The sequence below is a fragment of the Chrysemys picta genome, chromosome 4 (assembly GCF_011386835.1).
Source record: "Chrysemys picta bellii isolate R12L10 chromosome 4, ASM1138683v2, whole genome shotgun sequence".
NCBI lineage: Eukaryota > Metazoa > Chordata > Testudines > Emydidae > Chrysemys > Chrysemys picta.
In genome coordinates this window covers 112,801,588-112,819,554 of record NC_088794.1, presented here as the reverse complement: position 1 = coordinate 112,819,554, position 17,967 = coordinate 112,801,588, and the positions used below count along the sequence as shown (strand labels likewise).

Below are 17,967 nucleotides of genomic sequence, written 5' to 3'. Positions count from 1 at the left end.
TAGCACTGAAGGCACCCAGAGTGGCTGAGCAGGCAGTGACACAGCCCCTTATTGGTGTGGGTTGAATCCCAAAATGTCACAGTACCAAAACGGGTAAATCCATAATTACTGTAAATTCAGTGCTATGTGCAGAACAATAGCCTTTCCCTTGTATTGAAGATCTCTTTACTTTTTAGTTATCGGGCAGAAATTTACCAGTTCTGCTCTAGGGTGGGCATAGGGAAGGAAAGATCCCAGGAGCTGCCAACGATAGTGACAAATATTGGGTTGGCATCAACTTTGTTCCAGAGGGCATTTGGTCTACGTTGCTGACACCAATGGGCATCAAAGCCACAGTGGATGCCACTGTATCTGAAAATGTGAGTTAGGTACATTCTTTTTCAGGGATTATTGAACTATTGTGGGTACATCATTTCATCTGGCAACAGTAAAAATGGATCTTTTCCCCAGTCTTGTCCTGATCGGTCCTTGAGCTACAAAGCTGATAAGGTGAGAAGATACAGACATAGCAGATGCTGTGCTGTTCTGATTTTTGGACTTGGGCCACATGAGCAGACACTAAGGCCTGGTCTACACTACGACTTTAATTCGGATTTATCAGCTTTAATTCGAATTAACCCTGTAACCGTCCACACAACGACGCTAGTTAATTCGATGTAAAGGGCCCTTTAAATCGATTTCTGTACTCCACCCCAACGAGCGGAGTAGTGCCAAAATCGATTTTAACAATTCGAATTAGGGTTAGTGTGGCCGCAATTCGATGGTATTGGCCTCCGGGAGCTATCCCACAGTGCATCATTGTGACCGCTCTGGACAGCAATCTAAACTCGGATGCACTGGCCAGGTAGACAGGAAAAGCCCCGCGAACATTTGAATTCCATTTCCTGTTTGCACAGCGTGGAGAGCACAGGTGACCACAGATACCTCATCAGCACAGGTAACCATGCAGGCTGATAATCGAAAAAGAGCACCAGCATGGACCGTGAGGGAGGTACTGGATCTGATCGCTGTATGGGGAGAGGATTCAGTGCTTGCAGAACTTCGTTCTAAAAGACGAAATGCAAAAATTTTTGAAAAAATCTCCAAGGGCATGATGGAGAGAGGCCACAATAGGGACTCAGATCAGTGCCGCGTGAAAGTCAAGGAACTCAGACAAGCCTATCAGAAAACAAAGGAGGCAAACGGTCGCTCCGGGTCAGAGCCGCGGACATGCCGCTACTACGCCGAGCTGCATGCAATTCTAGGGGGGGCTGCCACCACTAACCCACCTGTGTTCGTGGATTCTGGGTCGGGGATAGTCTCGACGCCTGAGGATTCTGCCGATGGGGTAGAGGAGGAGGAGGAGGAGGAGGATGAGCTTGCAGAGAGCACACAGCACTCCATTCTCCCCAACAGCCAGGATCTTTTTATCACCCTGACTGAAGTACCCTCCCAAGCCTCCCAAGCCTCCCAAGCCAGTACCCAAGACTCTGACCCCATGGAAGGCACCTCAGGTGAGTTTACCTTTTAAAATATAAAACTTGTTTTAAAAGCAAACGGTTTTTAATGATTACTTTGCCTGACTTTGCATTCGCGGTCAGTTCAGCTACTGGAAAAGTCTGTAGCTATTGGAAAAGTCTGTTAACGTGTCTGGGGATGGAGCGGAAATCCTCCAGGGACATCTCAATGAAGCTCTCCTGGAGGTACTCCGAAAGCCTTGCCAGAAGGTTTCTGGGCAGTGCATCTTTATTCCCTCCTCCATGGTAGGACACTTGACCACGCCATGCTTGCAGCAAGTAATCTGGTATCATTGCCTGACAAAGCCTGGCAGCGTATGGTCCCGGTGTTTGCTGGCATTCAAGCAACATCCGTTCTTTATCTTCTTGTGTAATCCTCAGGAGAGTGATATCACTCCTGGTAACCTGGTTGAAATACGGGAACTTAATTAAGGGGACAGAGGTGGCCGTTCCTACTGGGCTGTTTGCCTGTGGCGGAAAATAAATCCTTCCCTGCAGTTAGCCAAGCGCAGATGGGAAATTGGCCCTGAGTTTTTCGCGTTTGGCTAGCAGGGATCTTCCCTGTTACCAGCCACGCGGTGGGGGGAGGGGTACTGTGATCATCCCAGAGAATTCATGGCGAGGGGGGGGGGGCGGCGGTGGGGGGGGGATTAGTTTGGTGCCTGTAGGGATCTTCCCTGATACCAGCCACGCGGTGGGGGGGAGGGGTACCGTGGTTAGTTTGTTTTCTGGTGCTGCTGAATGTTAACAGAAAAACCGCAGCACTCTACTTGCCCAGACAAGCCCCACCACACTCCCCCCCCCCCCCCCCCCAACTGGCTGAGATTGGCCAGGCTTCTGCAGCACTCTACAAGCTATGCTTGGTATGTGGGAAAGTAGGGCGCAGAAGCTGTAAGAGAATGGCTTACCATGGCCGCATGCAAGCAGAATTCTGTTGCCCAGACCTGTGATCTCTAGCAGCAAAGCCACAGGCACTCAGCATTAAGAGGCAAAATGCGACCTTGCACAGAAATCACATGTGCTATGTAATGTGAACAGTGTTGGTCACCGTGAAAGAGTATAAGCATTGTTCTGCAAAATGTAGCTTTTAAAACAATTCTCTCTTTTTTCCCCTCCCTACAGCAGCTGCAAATTCCTCAAGCCTCCCTCCTCCATCCCGAAGGTTATCACAGATAAGGCGTCGTAAAAAAAAGACGCGAGAAGAGATGTTTTCTGAAATTATGCAATCCAGCAGGAGTGACAGAGCTCATCTGAATGAGTGGAAGGAAACAGTTTCAAAGTATAGGAAAGAAGTCAGTGAACGTGAGGAGAGGAGGGACCAACGTGAGGACATGAGGGACCAACGTGAGGAGAGGAGAGACCAACGTGAGGAGAGGAGAGACGCTCGAGATGAGAGGTGGCGTCAGGAAGACCAGAGGATGAAGGAAGCAACGCTGGGGCTGCTCCAGCGTCTGGTGGAGGTTCAGGAACGGCTGCTGGAAAACAGACTGCCGCTTCAGCCCCTGTTCCACCCTCCCCCCTCCCCATGTTCCGTATCCTCCTCACCCAGACGTGTAAGAACGCGGGGGGGGAGGCTCCGTACACCTTCCCATTCCACCCCAGTAGACAGCCCAAGCAAAAGGCTGTCATTTTTTTAACCTTTTCTTTGTGGCTTTTTCCTTCCCAGTAATCCTCCTCCCAAATACCACCCGGGTTCCCTCCCTCTTTTTCTAATCTATTAATAAAGAATAAATGATTTTTAAATGATAGTGACTTTATTTGGTTTGAAAGAAAGCTGGGGGAAGGGGGAGGGTGGGTTCCTTACAGAAAATCAGTCAATAAAGGGGGCGGGTTTTCATGAAGGAGAAACAAACAGATATTTCACACTGTAGCCTGGCCAGCCATGAAACTGGTTTTTAAAGCTTCTCTGATGCACACCGCTTCATGGTGTGCTCTTCTAATCGCCCTGGTGTCTGGCTGCGCGTAATCAGCAGCCAGGCGATTTGCCTCAGCCTCCCACCCTGCCATAAAGGTCTCCCCCTTACTTTCACAGAGATTGTGGAGCACACAGCAAGCAGAAATAACAATGGGGAGATTTCTTTGGCTGAGGTCAGAGCGAGTCAATAATGATCTCCAGCGGCCTTTTAAACGGCCAAATGCACATTCTACCACCATTCTGCACTTGCTTAGCCTGTAGTTAAACAGCTCCTGACTCCTGTCCAGGCTGCCTGTGTATGGCTTCATGAGCCATGGCATTAAGGGGTAGGCTGGGTCCCCAAGAATAACTATGGGCATTTCAACATCCCCAACGGTTATTTTCTGGTCCGGAAAGTAAGTCCCTTGCTGCAGCCCTTTAAACAGAGTTGTGTTCCTGAAGACGCGAGCGTCATGAACCCTTCCCGCCCAGCCCGCATTGATGTTGGTGAAACGTCCCTTGTGATCCACAAGTGCTTGCAGCACCATTGAAAAGTACCCCTTGCGGTTTATGTACTCGGTGGCTTGGTGCTCCGGTGCCAAGATAGGGATATGGGTTCCGTCTATCGCCCCACCACAGTTAGGGAATCCCATTGCAGCAAAGCCATCCACTATGGCCTGCACATTTCCCAGAGTCACAAACTTTCGTAGCAGCACCTGAGTGATTGCTTTGGCTACTTGCATCACAGCAGCCCCCACAGTAGATTTTCCCACTCCAAATTGATTCCCGACTGACCGGTAGCTGTCTGGCGTTGCAAGCTTCCACAGGGCTATCGCCACGCGCTTCTCAACTGTGAGGGCTGCTCTCATCTTGGTATTCTGGCGTTTCAAGGCAGGGGACAGCAAGTCACAAAGTTCCATGAAAGTGCCCTTACGCATGCGAAAGTTCCGCAGCCACTGGGAATCGTCCCAGACCTGCAACACTATGCGGTCCCACCAGTCTGTGCTTGTTTCCCTTGCCCAGAATCGGCGTTCCATGTTTAGAATCTGCCCCATTAACAACATGATCTCCAAAGCACCGGGGCCTGTGGTTTCACTGAATTCTGTATCCGTGTCCGTGTCCATGTCCTCATCATGCTTGTCGCTGCGCTGCCGCTGCCTCCTCTCCTCGTTTTTCTGGTCCTGGCTCAGCATAAACTCCACGAGAACGCGCGAGGTGTTTACAATATTCATGAGTGCTGTCTTGACCTCAGCGGGCTCCATGCTTGCCGTGGTATGGAGTCTGCAGTGTTCACCCACCCAGGAAAAAAGGCGCGAAAATGGTTGTCTGCCGTCCGTTGCTTTCATGCAGGGAGGGAGGGAGGGAGGGAGGAAGTGAGGCTGTACCCAGAACCACCTGCGACGATGTTTTTTGTCCCATCAGGCACTGGGATCTTAACCCACAATCCCAATGGGCGCGGGAGACTGCGGGAACTATGGGATAGCTATGGAATTGCTACCCACAGTGCAACGGTGCAGAAATCGACGCTAGCCCCAGTACTTGGACGCACACCACCGAATTAATGTGCTAGTGTGGCCGCATTCATTTCGACTTTATACAACCTGTTTCTCAAATCCGAATTATCTAAATTCGGATTAATCCCGTAGTGTAGACATACCCATCCGACCAGCTCCCACCCTGTTATTTCAGATGGCTGGAACTCTCAATTCAGTCTGGGTGTCTCTAATGGGGTCTTATGCCGTGTTGCTGTAGTTGCGTTGGTCCCAGGATATTAGGCAAGGTGGGTATTACCTCACCCACCTTGTCTCTCTATTATGGGATCTTTGCATTTTTATTTCACTAACTTTAGGCTGAGCTGCTGTGCCTTCTTCATAACATACCTGCCGAATGCTGTATGCAAAGTATATTGTCCTAGAGCAGTGATTCTCAAACTTATTTGATCATGCCACCCTTCTTTGTGTCTGTAGTAGTTTACCGCTCCCCCCAGGCACCCGGCCAGTAGCCTCTGCTCTCCAGCTAGCCAGTTCTTAAGGCAGAGCAGTGGCTGCTGGTCAGGTGCCCAGCTCTGAAGGCAGTGCTGCCACCAGCAGCAGCAGAGAAGTAAGGGTGGCCTGGTACGGTGTTGCCACCCTTACTTCTCTGGTGCAGCTGGCAGTGGCGCTAGGGTGACCAGACAGCAAGTGTAAAAAATCGGGACAGGGGGTGGAGGGTAATAGGAGCCTATATAAGAGAGACCCAAAAATTGGGACTGTGCCAATAAAATTGGGACATCTGGTCACCCTAAGTGGCGCTGCCTTAAGTGTTGGGCACCCAGCTAGCAGCCACCACTCGAATGTGCGCAATAAGGTGGGTTTTTTCTTCCCCCCCCCCCCCCATCCTAAAGCTTCTCATGCCCCCAAATACAATCCTCCCCCCCAAGTGGGGCGTGGCCCCTCAGTTTGAGAACCTCTGTCCTAAAGTAATTGTAACCGCCTGGGTTGGATCACACCATTGATGAAGGGGGAAATGATGGTAACTTGTCACGCTATGAGCAATATGTCAGGACTGTTGCTCTTGTAACCGTGGTGGTAGCCCAACAATCCATGGCAGTGTCTTCATGTGCATTCTACTGATCCTTTGAAGGTACACATGATTTTGGCAGCTATTGTTTTACTCAGAGCAGCCAGAGTCCTGTGTGATAGTGACTTTTATTATGTATTTATTAGTTTTTATGATAGGAATAAGAAGATGCAATCCCAGCCCCAAAGACCTGTGTTATGTCTCATTTCAGACATAACACAATGAAGTAAAGTATGTAAGCAGTAGAAAGGAGTTGGAGGGGAAGAACGGGGAGACAACAATAAAACGATGCAGTAACTCAGCGCAGCTAGTGCAATGGTGCATCAAAGCCATTGATTTTATATATACAATAAATAAATCTTCTTGTAGGCTAATTTCTCGTAGGTGTTGTAGAAGTGAGTCTCTAGGTGGTGGTGAATGAAGAGAGTGCAGTGATTTCATGGACCAGCTCAGGAAATTTTTTCTACATCTACTGAATCTGAATCTGTACTGCCTGTGAGAGGCATAAATGTTCAGCAGTCATGTTCTGCCAGAGCAGCTAGTAAGTGACAATGGACTTCGGTTTGTATTGCATGAGTTTGAAACTTGCATGAAGATGAATGGTGTGCGTCACATCAAAAGAGCACCATACCAGCTAGCAACAGCTTAGCAGAAAGATCTGTCCAAACAATGAAGCAAACACTGTGCTTCTCAGAAGGAAGAGCATCTGTCCATAAACGCTTGCCTAATTTCTCATTATCTTGTTGAAACCGCTCATGCCACTGCAAAAGAGCCTCTAACACCGCTAATGCTCAGTTGACAGCTGGGTACCTGTTCTGATTTACTGAGCTCACCCAGAATGACACAGGTGCTGAAAGAACAGGCACAGGTAGATCAACAGGAAAGACCAGTAAAAAGTAGTGATTTAACATGAGGATGTGCAGAACTAGCCTGTAAGTAGGCGACTGCCTCTAAATGGGCTCTTGCTGTGGTTATTGCCAAGCCAGGATCAGTGTGGTGTTCACCCGCGGCAGGAACAGAAAATCATCTCCCATGTCAGGGATTGTGTTGATCAGCGTTTAGCAGCACCTACTGAATGAATCAGTTGAAAGTTCAAGAGTTTCTGTTCTGGAATTTGTGGATGATGATGAGAGGCCCCTTGTCACAGACACTTGCCATGCCAGAGCTTTCTCCAGCACTGGTATTACTGGATGAGCTGATGTCACCGTCTGCTTCCACATCACTAATTCTTCTCAGACATTGCTCTTGCGTGCTGCAGACTGTGATGGAGGTCCCAGTTTCCGTTCCCCAGGCACATCTAATGTGAGTCAGATTATTTCCCTGTTCTTTGACATCATAGTCTGGAGGCAGAAGAATTCCAGGCTTAGATGCGAATTTGATGTCGTTGACCCTATTCTCTAGCTAACAGTTCTGTTAATGGAGTATTCCTATTGTGGGGCACATGTGATTTAGGTATTGGAGTTCCGTGTGGTTTTTTCATAGTCCCCCCCCCCCCCCTTAACAATATTTGACCTTATAATTAGACCTTAGACTTAGGACATGTGTTCAATATTTTGTGTCTCTCCATAGAAAAAATATGAAGGTGTATTGACCTGCCTCAGTTTCCTCATCTATGAAATAGGGATAATGAGACTAGCCCACTGTTGTAAAGTGCTTTGAGATCTCTGGATGAGAGCTAAGTATTAACCTGGTTCATCTTTGTCATTAATTCTCTTGAAAGGAGAATAGGCCCTGCTCAGCTATCTCCTTTGTTTGCAATCTTTACCCACCTTGTGCTTTTGCTGGTGTGATGCTAAGCCTGCCAGTGCATGCCTGACACACAGTCCTGGCTTCTGTAAAAGGGAGAGGTGGGAAGATGAAATATATTTGATAAAAGTGTGGGGGAGCGGGGAAAGCAACTCTTCCTACTGTACTGCCCAAGTGCTGGGTATTTTGTCTTTATTATGGTTTGCAAATGAAAACAAACAAGGTACAACAAAAGATAAATTGAGGGTGAGGAATTTTAAGGGAGGCTTTGGAGACAGAGAAGAGCAGGAGAGAAAGGAGTAAATGAAGACATGAGGGCACAGATTAACAGAACAAGAGTGAGTGTGAGGAAAAGAGAAAATTGTGATTTTTGGAATCTACAGAGGGGGGGAAAAAGGAGGGAGAGAGATGTGGGACCTGAGAGGGGCAATGGTGAAGAGGAGGGAGCTGTTCTCTTTGAACTAGTTGTACCAGGCAGACATTCACTGTTCTACCTCAATTCAGGACTATTGATGGATTATTGATCTTGGAAGGTAACAAAATAGAATCTAGTGGAGCTCTGCACTTCTGAATAGCAAGGAAAAGCTGATGATATCTGAGAACAGAAGGGGTTTGGGGCTAGTTGGTAGCTTTCAGTGTCATGAGATTTTGGATTTCTGTTGTGTTAACTCCATGCGGTGGAAACTGTTGTTGGGATGCCTGGAAGGGCAACACGGTATGTCTGGGAATTCAAGATTAGTCCAACATAGTGAGATTTAAGTTTTTACAGATGTAGAGAAACTCTAGGGACTGACAAAAATCATTTGCTTAGCAGAAGTGGCAGTGCAGGCCTTCTATGTAGGTGGAGAAATCAACTGAACCGAAGCCTGACTAAATATTGAATAATACTTATTTATATAAAAATATTTTATTTATAAAACCTTAATAAATAATGCACCCGGGTTCATACAGTTTTCATATAGAGGTGGAGAAGCTTAAATGCCAGCACTGAAATTAAAGTGCATTACAAACAGCAATGCTGGACAGCACTTGTTTAGTTCCTATCAGGGTGCTGGAGTCTAAGATTTGGGGATTGGTTTCACATTTGAGCCAATTCTATGAACTCTTTAGACAAGGGTGTTGAATTTTGTTACTTGATCCCAGCATGTGCACCTGTGGTAGCTGCAGCGCTCCCATCACAACTTGGAATGACCCTTCGCAAGAGTCACCTGCAGATTTTTCCATTTGGTTTTCATGGTTTCACCCTCTGAGTCATTTTCTGCTTTCAGCAAATCTGCAGCTTTTTTTATCCCCATTGACAGCATCAGTGCTGCAAGCAGTCGGTTTCATGGCCAGCTGGCTGGTTGCTGACAGAAGGCGCTGTGTCTGAAGACAGGTAACTAAAAACCCTGGGGGATATCTTAGGGGAGTGGGTTTCTTCACAGGACAGGTGATTGTTCCAGTATGGGTTTGTGTACTTCCAGGCAGCTCCTCTCTTGTGGAAAGGATCTCTGTTGTAAGCTTTCTGGCAACACAGCAATAAGTCACACCCAGGTGTATGCATTACATGCTGCTGGTGCACTGTGAAGCACCAGGTTGAAGGCAAGTCCTGTGGAGGAAGGATGGTTCTGCAGTTAAAGCACAGATCTCGGAGACAGGACTTCTGGGTTCCCTTTGGGGCTCTGACAGTGGCTCTCTCTTATGTTGTTACAGCCCCTCTCTGTGCCCCACAGAGCATGAATGGGGGCATGAACGCAAGCAGAGGAGGGAAATACATGTGACTGTTCAGTGCTCTGGGTCCCTCCAGCCCTCCTGGAATGTGTTGGGCAAGAACTGAAGAGTGAAATAGGATGTTGTGGTCCTCTGCTCAGCAACGCAGCCAGCAGACCTGGCCCTGCTCCTGCTGTAGCCATGAGCCAACAGAGAAAGGAACAGGAGAGGAGGCCAGCACAAAACAGCATAACAGAGTGTTTGGGCCCCAGGGAGAATGTGACAGTGAGTGGCTTCAAGGCGGGCACGGAGGAGAGCAGGCAGCTGGCCGGATGCCGGAGCAGGAGGAGACGGGCCCAAATCCTTATCTGAGATTAACATGCAAGGACTTTCTTCCCAAACCAGAGATTTCAGTTCACCAAATCAAATGTCCTTCTTGTAAGGACTCATCAGAAAGCTCTCACAGTGGGGGATGTTCAGGGATCCCTTGGACAAAAGGGACTGCCAGAAACTCCACTTGTCAATGATACCCGGGACCAGCTTCAAAGGGGCCAGGGCTCCATGGGAGCCAACAGCTGTGACAGAGCAGAGCACTAAGTGGGGGAAGGTGCGGGGCCTTCACCCCGCTCTGCTGGGCTTATCCTAGTCTCTCTAGCAGCTGCTGGTCCTACAGTGGGGGAGGAGTCTCAGAGCCTCTTCCCCATTTTCAGTGACAAAGAGCAGCACCACAGGGGAGCAGGATTAGGGGCTCCCTTTCCTCCCAGGAGCAGCAGAAATTAGGGAGGGTGAAAAGGAAATCCCTAGCCCCTTCACCCAGGCAGGAGGCATTGGGGGGGGGGGGCAGGGGCTGAAAGTTCTCCTTCTCCACAGGACCTGCCACAGAGGGGTGAGTGGGAGGGAAAAGAGTCCAGAGCTCCTTTCCCAATCAGGAACCAGCACAGGGCTGGAGAAGGGGGCTTAAGGCTTCCCTGAGCCACCTTCTCAGCTCCATAGGTAGCTCTAGGGATATATAGGCCCTTCTCTCCCTGACCCCTGGCAGGAGAGATTGCAGCTTGAATTTGAAGTTGTCTCGGCTCCTTAGACCATGGGCATGCAGTTCCCAGCTCTGCTCATCCTGCAACAGGCTATTAGATCCCTCCCTCCCAACCTAACCGGGGCAGGGAGGGGCCAGGAGGTGGGAGCTGAGGCACTGTAAGCACAGCTCCCATCCCCACTCAGTCTGCTGCAGAGAGAGAAGAGCTGGTCGCTTCACTCTCCTGGAGGAGCGGGAAGTGGTTAGGGCACTAAACTGGGAGTGTAGTGACCAGCGTTCAATCCCCTGTTCTGCAACAGACTGTATGTGTCCCCCAGGGTAGGTCTCTGTCTCCAGGCCCCCCTGTAAATGGGGTAATTGCACTTCCTTCCTCACCACAGGGGTGAGGTTACAGGGGCAAGGAACTCAGATACCACAGTGGTGGAACCCATTGAAGTACTTAGGATAGACGGAGGTGTGCAGTAGTTTCTGCTGTCTGAGGAGCTGGCCTGGCTCTCCCTGATATCTGAACCCCCTCCTGCCATTCCCCCACAGATGTCCCAGCCAGGGGAAGAGGAGAGCTTGTATCTGAGGGTGGAGCAGTCGCAGCAGGAGTGGAGTGGGCGGCTACAGCCCTCTGAGGAGCACAGCTGGTAGAGCTGCTCCTGGTTGTTGCTGTGCTCCTTGAGACATCTCTGGGGGTGGGGGAGGGACAGTGAATGTGGTGGACGTGCATAGGGAGAGTGGAGGGGAGGAGATACAGTACTGGAGGTCCTCAGGGCCAGAGATTGCAGTCTCTTGCAGGATTGCTGACTGAACTCCTATGGAGTACAAGGGTGGGGATGTGGGGGAGACCATGGCTGGGGAGGGGGAAATTGTGGTGGGGCATTGCTGGGAAAAGGGGGGCAGAGAGAGGACTGAGCTGGTGAATCAAGGAGGTTTGCTTGCTGCATCACAGTAGCTTCTGGGGTAGCAAAGCTGTTAGCTAATGCTAATATCTTTTTAAGAAAAATGTGTGTGGCTGCAGGATATTAGAGCCCTCTATGAAGCCTGCTGTGCTAGTGCCAGGGCTCTTAGGACAGCTGCAGACTGAGGTACATTGCCTAGGTTGGAACATGTCAGCTAGAGGCACTCAGATCAGGTGAGGATGATGGGAGAGATCTTGCAAAGTCCCAAGTGGTCTTTAACCATCTTTTGTAAGCAGGCTAATGGGAGAGCTCCAGAAAAAAGCTCCAATGCCACCTGCCAGGTACTCGTACCCTGGATCCCTCCCAGTCGGACTTCAGGGCAGGGCATGGTGTTGCTCTGGTAGATGATCTCCTCCTGACTCTAGAACAGATAAACACACCACATTCATCCTGCTGGACACCTTGGCATCATTTGATACCAGTGATCACCAAATACTCCTGCCCCACCTCCAAGAAGTTGCAGGGGTGAAGGGCAATGCCCTGAAGTGGCTCAGGTCCTTCTCAGCTCCAGCCTAGAGGGTGGTCATGGACAACTGCCTCTGCCTTCAAAGCCCTCATCTGCAGAGCTACACAAGGCTCAATCCCATCTCTCGTATTACTCAATATCTAAATGTAGCCATGGGGGGAGCTGGTCAGACAACATGGGCTGAAGAGCCAGCATGATGCAGACAACACCCAGCTCCACCTCTCCTTTACATCCATCGCAAATAGCACTCTCCCAGCTCTCTGTGCCTGCCGGAAACCGGCACCGGGGTAAGAGTGGCTGGCTAAGGCTGAGCCCAGGCTATACTGAGGTGATGCTGGTCTGAAGAGGGAAGAGCTTTGAAGAACTTGCCTCCTATATCACATCGAAGGCATCTGCTCTCAGATTTCATAGATTCCAAGGCCAGAAGGGACCGCTGTGCTCATCTGGTCTGACACCCCCCCCCCTCTGCGCCCCCCTCCCCCCAGCTAACATAAACCATAGGATTTGCCCCAGATAATTCCTGTTTGAAGTAGAGAGTAGCTTTTAGAGAGAGACTGGGGAGTCAGTCTGCAGCCTGAAGTCCTTTGGCACTCCTCCCTGCTATTGGAAGCTGCTCCTTTAAGGGATGAGGGACTGAAGCCAGCCAGCTATGTTCATAATCCGATCGAGCTGGGAAAGCAGTCAGGCATTCTCTAGAAAGGGCTCAGAGAGCTCCATGTAAGGGTCCTGCAGGAGTGAGAGGGGCTCCTGCCTCAGGCCCTGAAGCAGGGGGATTGCAGGCAAGGGAATGGTGGGTAGTTTCAGTGCTGAGCGAGGCCATGGGAAAAGCCTCTGGGTGTTGTAGCCCATTTGGGCATTTTGGGGGGGGGGGGGTGAGGAGAAGAGAGAACTGCATTGTTTTGATGTTGTGCCTAAGTTTTACATTTAAAGAATAAAACTGAGCCGTTGGGCAAGGATCTGAAATATCTGGGCATGGCAGTGAGTCCTTCATGAGCTGAGGAGACAGGCCAGCAGTTTACAGAAGCCCAACTAGCCAATGGCGGCAAAAATCACCCACTCAAGTGGTGACTGGCCAGTAGCCTGCACTGCATCCTCTCAGACACAGAGCTGGCCATGGGGATCCATGCATTCGTGATCTCTAGGCTTAGTTACTGCAACTCATGAGATCCACAAATGAACCAAGAGACCATGGCATAGCCCTAGCTGGTACCAAATGCAGCAGCCTATCTGCTTAGGTAGGTCCCCAGCAGCACATCACCCCAGGCTGCGCCCTGCACTGGCATCGGATTTAGTCCAGTTTGAAGTCTCCCTCCTTCTATTTAACCCCCTGATGGAACTAGCCTTAACTCCCTGAGAGATCAATCGCCTCTCCCTCTGGAACCAGGACCTTCAATGACAGCTCTGTCCCACCAGAACAATGAAATGGGCACCCAATGAGGGAGGCTCACAGGATTTGTGTCCAGACTATGGAACCAACTATGACAAGACCGAGCACGGACTTGCCCGCATTCAGAACACAAAGTAGAACTCAGCCCCTTAGCGTATCTTTCCCTTGATAACTTCTGCACACAAAGCACCTAACATTCCCTCACATAAACAACCCAAAACCCCGTGAACCAGCCAGCTTTTTCTTGCATGGGCTGAGAAGGAATAAAGAAAGAGTAAGGTTATTTCTGTTTTTAAATGCTTGGCAGGTGTTGGATACGACAGTAACGGTGGCCAGGCAGGTACCTAGATAGATTGTTCATACTTGCTGTGTGTGGCTTACTGGCTTCTGCTGGGGCATCTTGCCCATTCTTCCTCCCTTCTTATGGCAGGATTGTGTGGTTATCCGCACCAAACCCTTGCAGTTGGAAGCCTCTCGGCAGCTCCAGCATCTGTTTCTCCAGCCTCCTCTTTCTTCCTTTTAGTCTCTTGGTAATGAACAGCCCAAAATGGTTAGACAAGGGCAGCAGTAAAATTAGCAATGTGGTAAAGTTCACAGCTCTGCTCATAAATTTAATTTTCAACGAGGCGAAGCGTGAGACAAGAGGCCATAAAACTGGAGAAGCAAAGCTGGTGTCTGATTGAAGCTGCAGCTTTGTGCAGAATTGCAAGCAGCCTCTGTCCAGTGGCCGGTTGCCATGGGGACCTTGCAACAGCGGATGTAGCAAATCTCTCCGTTCCCAGCTTGTACCGAGCTTGGGATGAAATGGCGCGGGAGGGTGGGCACAGCCACTACTCAGGGACTGCTAAGGCCCTTCCTCATTAGCAGAAACGAAAGCCCAGGAGGTTATTTTATTTATTAATTTCAATTGATATACGTGAAAAGTTCCCATCCTGAGCTCATGCTGCCTCAGGCAACCTGTTCTAAACACAATCAATACAAAAGAATAGATTTAGCTGCATCCCCGGAATACCTTGTTGGGACAGTTAGTAGAAGAAGAAAGATTTGAAATCTCTCACTGAAACATGAAGCTAATTCCTTCATCACCTGCAGGAGGGTTTGATGATGATCCCACTCAGGGCCTCACTGGTCACTGAGGGTACTTCTACACTGCAATTAAAAACCCGCGGCTGGCCCATGCCAGCTGACTCGGGCTCATGGGCTCGGGCTGTGGGGCTGTTTAATTGCAGTGGAGACATTCTGGCTTGGGCAGCAGCCCTAGATCTGGGACTCTCCCACCTTGCAGGGTCCTAGAGCCCAGGCCCCAGCCTAAGCCTGGATGTCTACACTGCAATTAAACAGCCCCACAGCCTGAGCCCTGGGAGCCTGAGTCAGCTAGCATGGGCCAGCCACAGGGTTTTTAATTGCTATTGACACATACACTGAAACTGACACTGCACTGCCTGCGAGCAAATGTCTGCACTGCCCACCCTGAGCGATGACCCCACCCACCCCCTCCAGTCCTGTTATTCCAAAGGACAGGGATATTAGTGCTTCCTCCTCCTCTTCACTGTAGGTGTTGGGAGTAAATGGAAAGCTTATGCTAAGTGCATCTCTCCCTAGGGCTTGGAGCTTGCACCTTAGCAAGTGGAGCTTACGCCATGGATCCTAATGCTTGCATGGGACACGGGGCCCATGGGAACACAGAATATAGAGGGGTTGGTCTGGTCTGTTGAATACCAGCCCCATAGCTTTAGGGCACTGATCCTGCACCTGTGCAGTCGATGGGAGCTTTGCCATTGACTTCAAGGGGTGCAGGATCAGGCCCTAAGGAGCAGAGTCTGGATTCCCGCAGCCCTGGGTTGCTGCACCACCCAATTCTACTCAACTGTGGGTGTCTGAGACTTGGACTCAAATTGATAACATTCCTCAGCAGCTGAAATGGAGGCATTTTTCCTGAGCATAGCCTGTCCCCCGGGTACCATGTGAAACCTTTTCCACATTTGAGAACTTGCTCCCCTATGAGCCAAGATTAAACAGAATATTAATGAATATCCATTTTAGTATCATTAATTCAAAGGTAACATTAATTTGCAGTGAAATCCTGGCCCTCGTGCAGTTAACAGGAATTTTGCCATCAGTTTCAGTGGAGCCAGGATTTCACCCTATATTGAGAAGACATTTGGGGGGTTACTGCCCTGCAACAGGTATAAACATAATCTGCCACAAACAGGCCCACCGACAGCAATTTCGGGCCTCAGGGCAGAACAGTCAATGGACCCCCCACACGGACACGGTCCACCTGACATTTGGGCTGTGCTGGACCTGCGCTGGCTGGTGCCCAGCGAGCTGCCAGCTACACTGCTGGGCGGGCTCTTCTGGCATGGCCAGGGCTTCCACATGCCTACCCGGTAGGGTTACCAACTGTCTAATAGTACAAACCTGAAGATCCTTGCCCCACCCCTTCCTCGCCCCTTCGCTAAGACCACGCTCATTCCATCACCCTCCCTCCATTGCTCCCTCTCCCCCACCCTCACTCACTTTCACCAGGCAGGGGCAGGGGGGTTGGGTATGGGAGGTGTGGGGTCGGGCTCTGGGAGGTAGTTTGGGTGTGGGAGGGGATGCGGGGTCAGGCTCTGGGAAGGAGTTTGAGTGTGGGGTCGGGGAGGAGGTGTGGGAGGGGGTGTGGGCTCTGGGGGGGAGTTTGGATGTGGGAGGGCGGCAGGGGTCGGGCTCAGGGAGGGAGTTTGGATGTGGGAGGGGTGAGGGGTCGGGCTCTGGGAGGGAGTTTGCGTGCAGGAGGGGATGAGGGGTTTGGGCTCTGGGAGGGAGTTTGGATGCAAGAGAGGGTGCAGAGTGCAGGCTCTGGGAGGGAGTTTGGGTGTGGGGTGCAGGCTCTATGCTGGTGCAGGAGGGGGTCAGGGGGTCGGTGGCTCCCAAAAGCGACCGGCACACCCCTCTAGCAGTGGCTCCTAGGTGGGGAGCCCAGGGGGTCTCCGCATGCCGCTGCACGCAGGCACCTCCCCTGCAGCTCCCATTGGCCTCAGTTCACGGCCAGTGGGAGCTGCGGAGTCAGCACTCAGGGCGGGGGCAGCATGCAGAGATCTCCTCCCCAGGGGCCGCAGGGATGGGACGGCTGCTTCCAGGAGTGGCGTGGAGAGAGGGCGGGCAGGAAGCCTGACTTAGCCCTGCTGTGTTGCCGGCGGCGATGGTCAGGGGCCACTGGGCCCTTTTAAATTGCTCGGGTCCCTGGCCTGAGCAATTGCCCCCTTTGCCCCCCCCCCCATCAGTGGGCCTGGACACAAATCATCGTCACAGAACCCCAATGACCTAAATGAAGGGGATTGGTAATGGGAAGAGGGGCAAAAATGGGCTGGGCATGGGAAGGGGGTTGATAAAGAACTAAAAAATAGACAGCGATGAAATTAAAAACACAGGTGGGATAAAGACGTTTGAAGGCATCTTTTATGCACTGGGAGAGAGGAAAAGACACATTTCTGTGGGGAGAAGGTTCTGACCGCCAGAGCTTCCCACAGCAAATGCACAGTCTAACTGCTGATAGTGGGGTCCCTACCTAGTAATGGAGTCTGAGCACTGAGATCAGGTGTTCTCCTTTATTATTTTATGGTACTGTAACAGGCTGGCCTGCCCCTTTAAGGGGTAGGAGGGTTTGGGCTAGTCAGCCCTATTAAATTAGCCTCTTTCTGCTTAATACTATTGATCACCAAATACTCTGCCTGTGCTTAATTTGTGCCAGGGCTGAGCCCCAGCATCTCTAGGTTGGCAGTTCAGAGCCCGGCACCTCTGGCCTGGCTGCGGCAGTTATGAAAGTAAAAAAACTGCTTGAGCCCCAGCACCCCTTTCATTACAAATTAAGCATGACAAGAAGCTGCAGGGGTGAAGAGCAATGCCCTGAAATGGCTCAGGTCCTTCTCAGACCCAGCCTAGAGGGTTGTCATGAGCAATTGCCCTCCACCTCCAGGCCCTCATCTGCAGAGCTACAATCTTAAGAGGAAGGAAGCCCACCAGTGAGGAGCCATGGGAGAGCAAAAGGCGGGCAGAGGCCTGTGGAAGGCTCCAGGCAGAAAGGCCTTGGAATGGTTGCTTGGAACAGAGCAGGGAATAACCCAAAGGAGCCCCAGACAGGCTGAGGGGAGAGATGGAAAAGAGCCTGGGAAGGCAGCGAGTGGGAGAAGGGTGCTTGAAGTTGAAGGAGAGAAGACAGACCCCTTAGGAAGGAGGGGCTGGACCCACTGCGGGACTGACCTGGGACAGAGTTCGTGTTTTGTTTGGTTTAGATTTGGATTCCCTTGAGAGGGTGGACTTTTGATAATAGTTTAGCTGGAGGGCCAAGTCACTGCAGCCAGTCACCACTACATCTGGAGTAGGCTGAAGATTGTTGAAGGGAAACTGAGGCAGGGTGCTGCGATGCTGGATCTTGCTATGAGGGGGTGCTCTGAGGTGGTGAGTCGTATACAGGCACCCATCAGTATGCCAGGTGCTTCTCACACAAAACCAGTCCCTGCCCTAAAGAACATACAGTAAAAGGCCCCAATCCTGCAAGTTGTACCATGTAGGTAGGAAGTCAATGGAGCTCTGGACAAGTGCACTGGTCTGCACTTACCGAACAACTTGCAGGATCAGGACTTAACTGGCAAACTCAACAGACAAGGGGAATATGGACTATCCCAGAAATGGGAGGAGCTGGCAGTATCATAGGCTATGGAAATATAGTTGTGCCTCTTTCTCCCCTCTTCCATTCTCTGTGGGG

At 50.7% G+C, this 17,967-nt stretch overlaps 3 protein-coding genes across 6 annotated transcripts in view; 2 read left to right on the top strand and 1 right to left on the bottom strand.

Annotated features, from left to right (window-relative positions):
* Window positions 1-17,967, bottom strand: part of BBOF1 (basal body orientation factor 1) — a 1,057,902-nt gene that overhangs the window by 634,291 nt on the left and 405,644 nt on the right. The window lies entirely within an intron of this gene.
* Window positions 1-17,967, top strand: part of SYNDIG1L (synapse differentiation inducing 1 like) — a 108,891-nt gene that overhangs the window by 33,471 nt on the left and 57,453 nt on the right. The gene's annotated exons all lie outside the window — the stretch shown is intronic.
* LOC135983172 (myb/SANT-like DNA-binding domain-containing protein 2) lies at window positions 558-3,239 on the top strand. Its single transcript, XM_065593359.1, has 2 exons — window positions 558-1,493; window positions 2,619-3,239. The coding sequence occupies exons 1-2, from the start codon at window positions 944-946 to the stop codon at window positions 3,131-3,133; spliced, it is 1,065 nt and encodes a 354-aa protein (XP_065449431.1). The 5' UTR covers window positions 558-943; the 3' UTR covers window positions 3,134-3,239.

What these genes read in the sequence shown, in the direction of transcription:
- LOC135983172 (XM_065593359.1), top strand. Translation starts at nt 944, where the DNA reads ATGCAGGCTGATAATCGAAAAAGAGCACCAGCATGGACCGTGAGGGAG. An exon ending in CCCCATGGAAGGCACCTCAG is followed by an intron (nt 1,494 to 2,618) that starts GTGAGTTTACCT and finishes CCCTCCCTACAG; the next exon opens with CAGCTGCAAATTCCTCAAGC.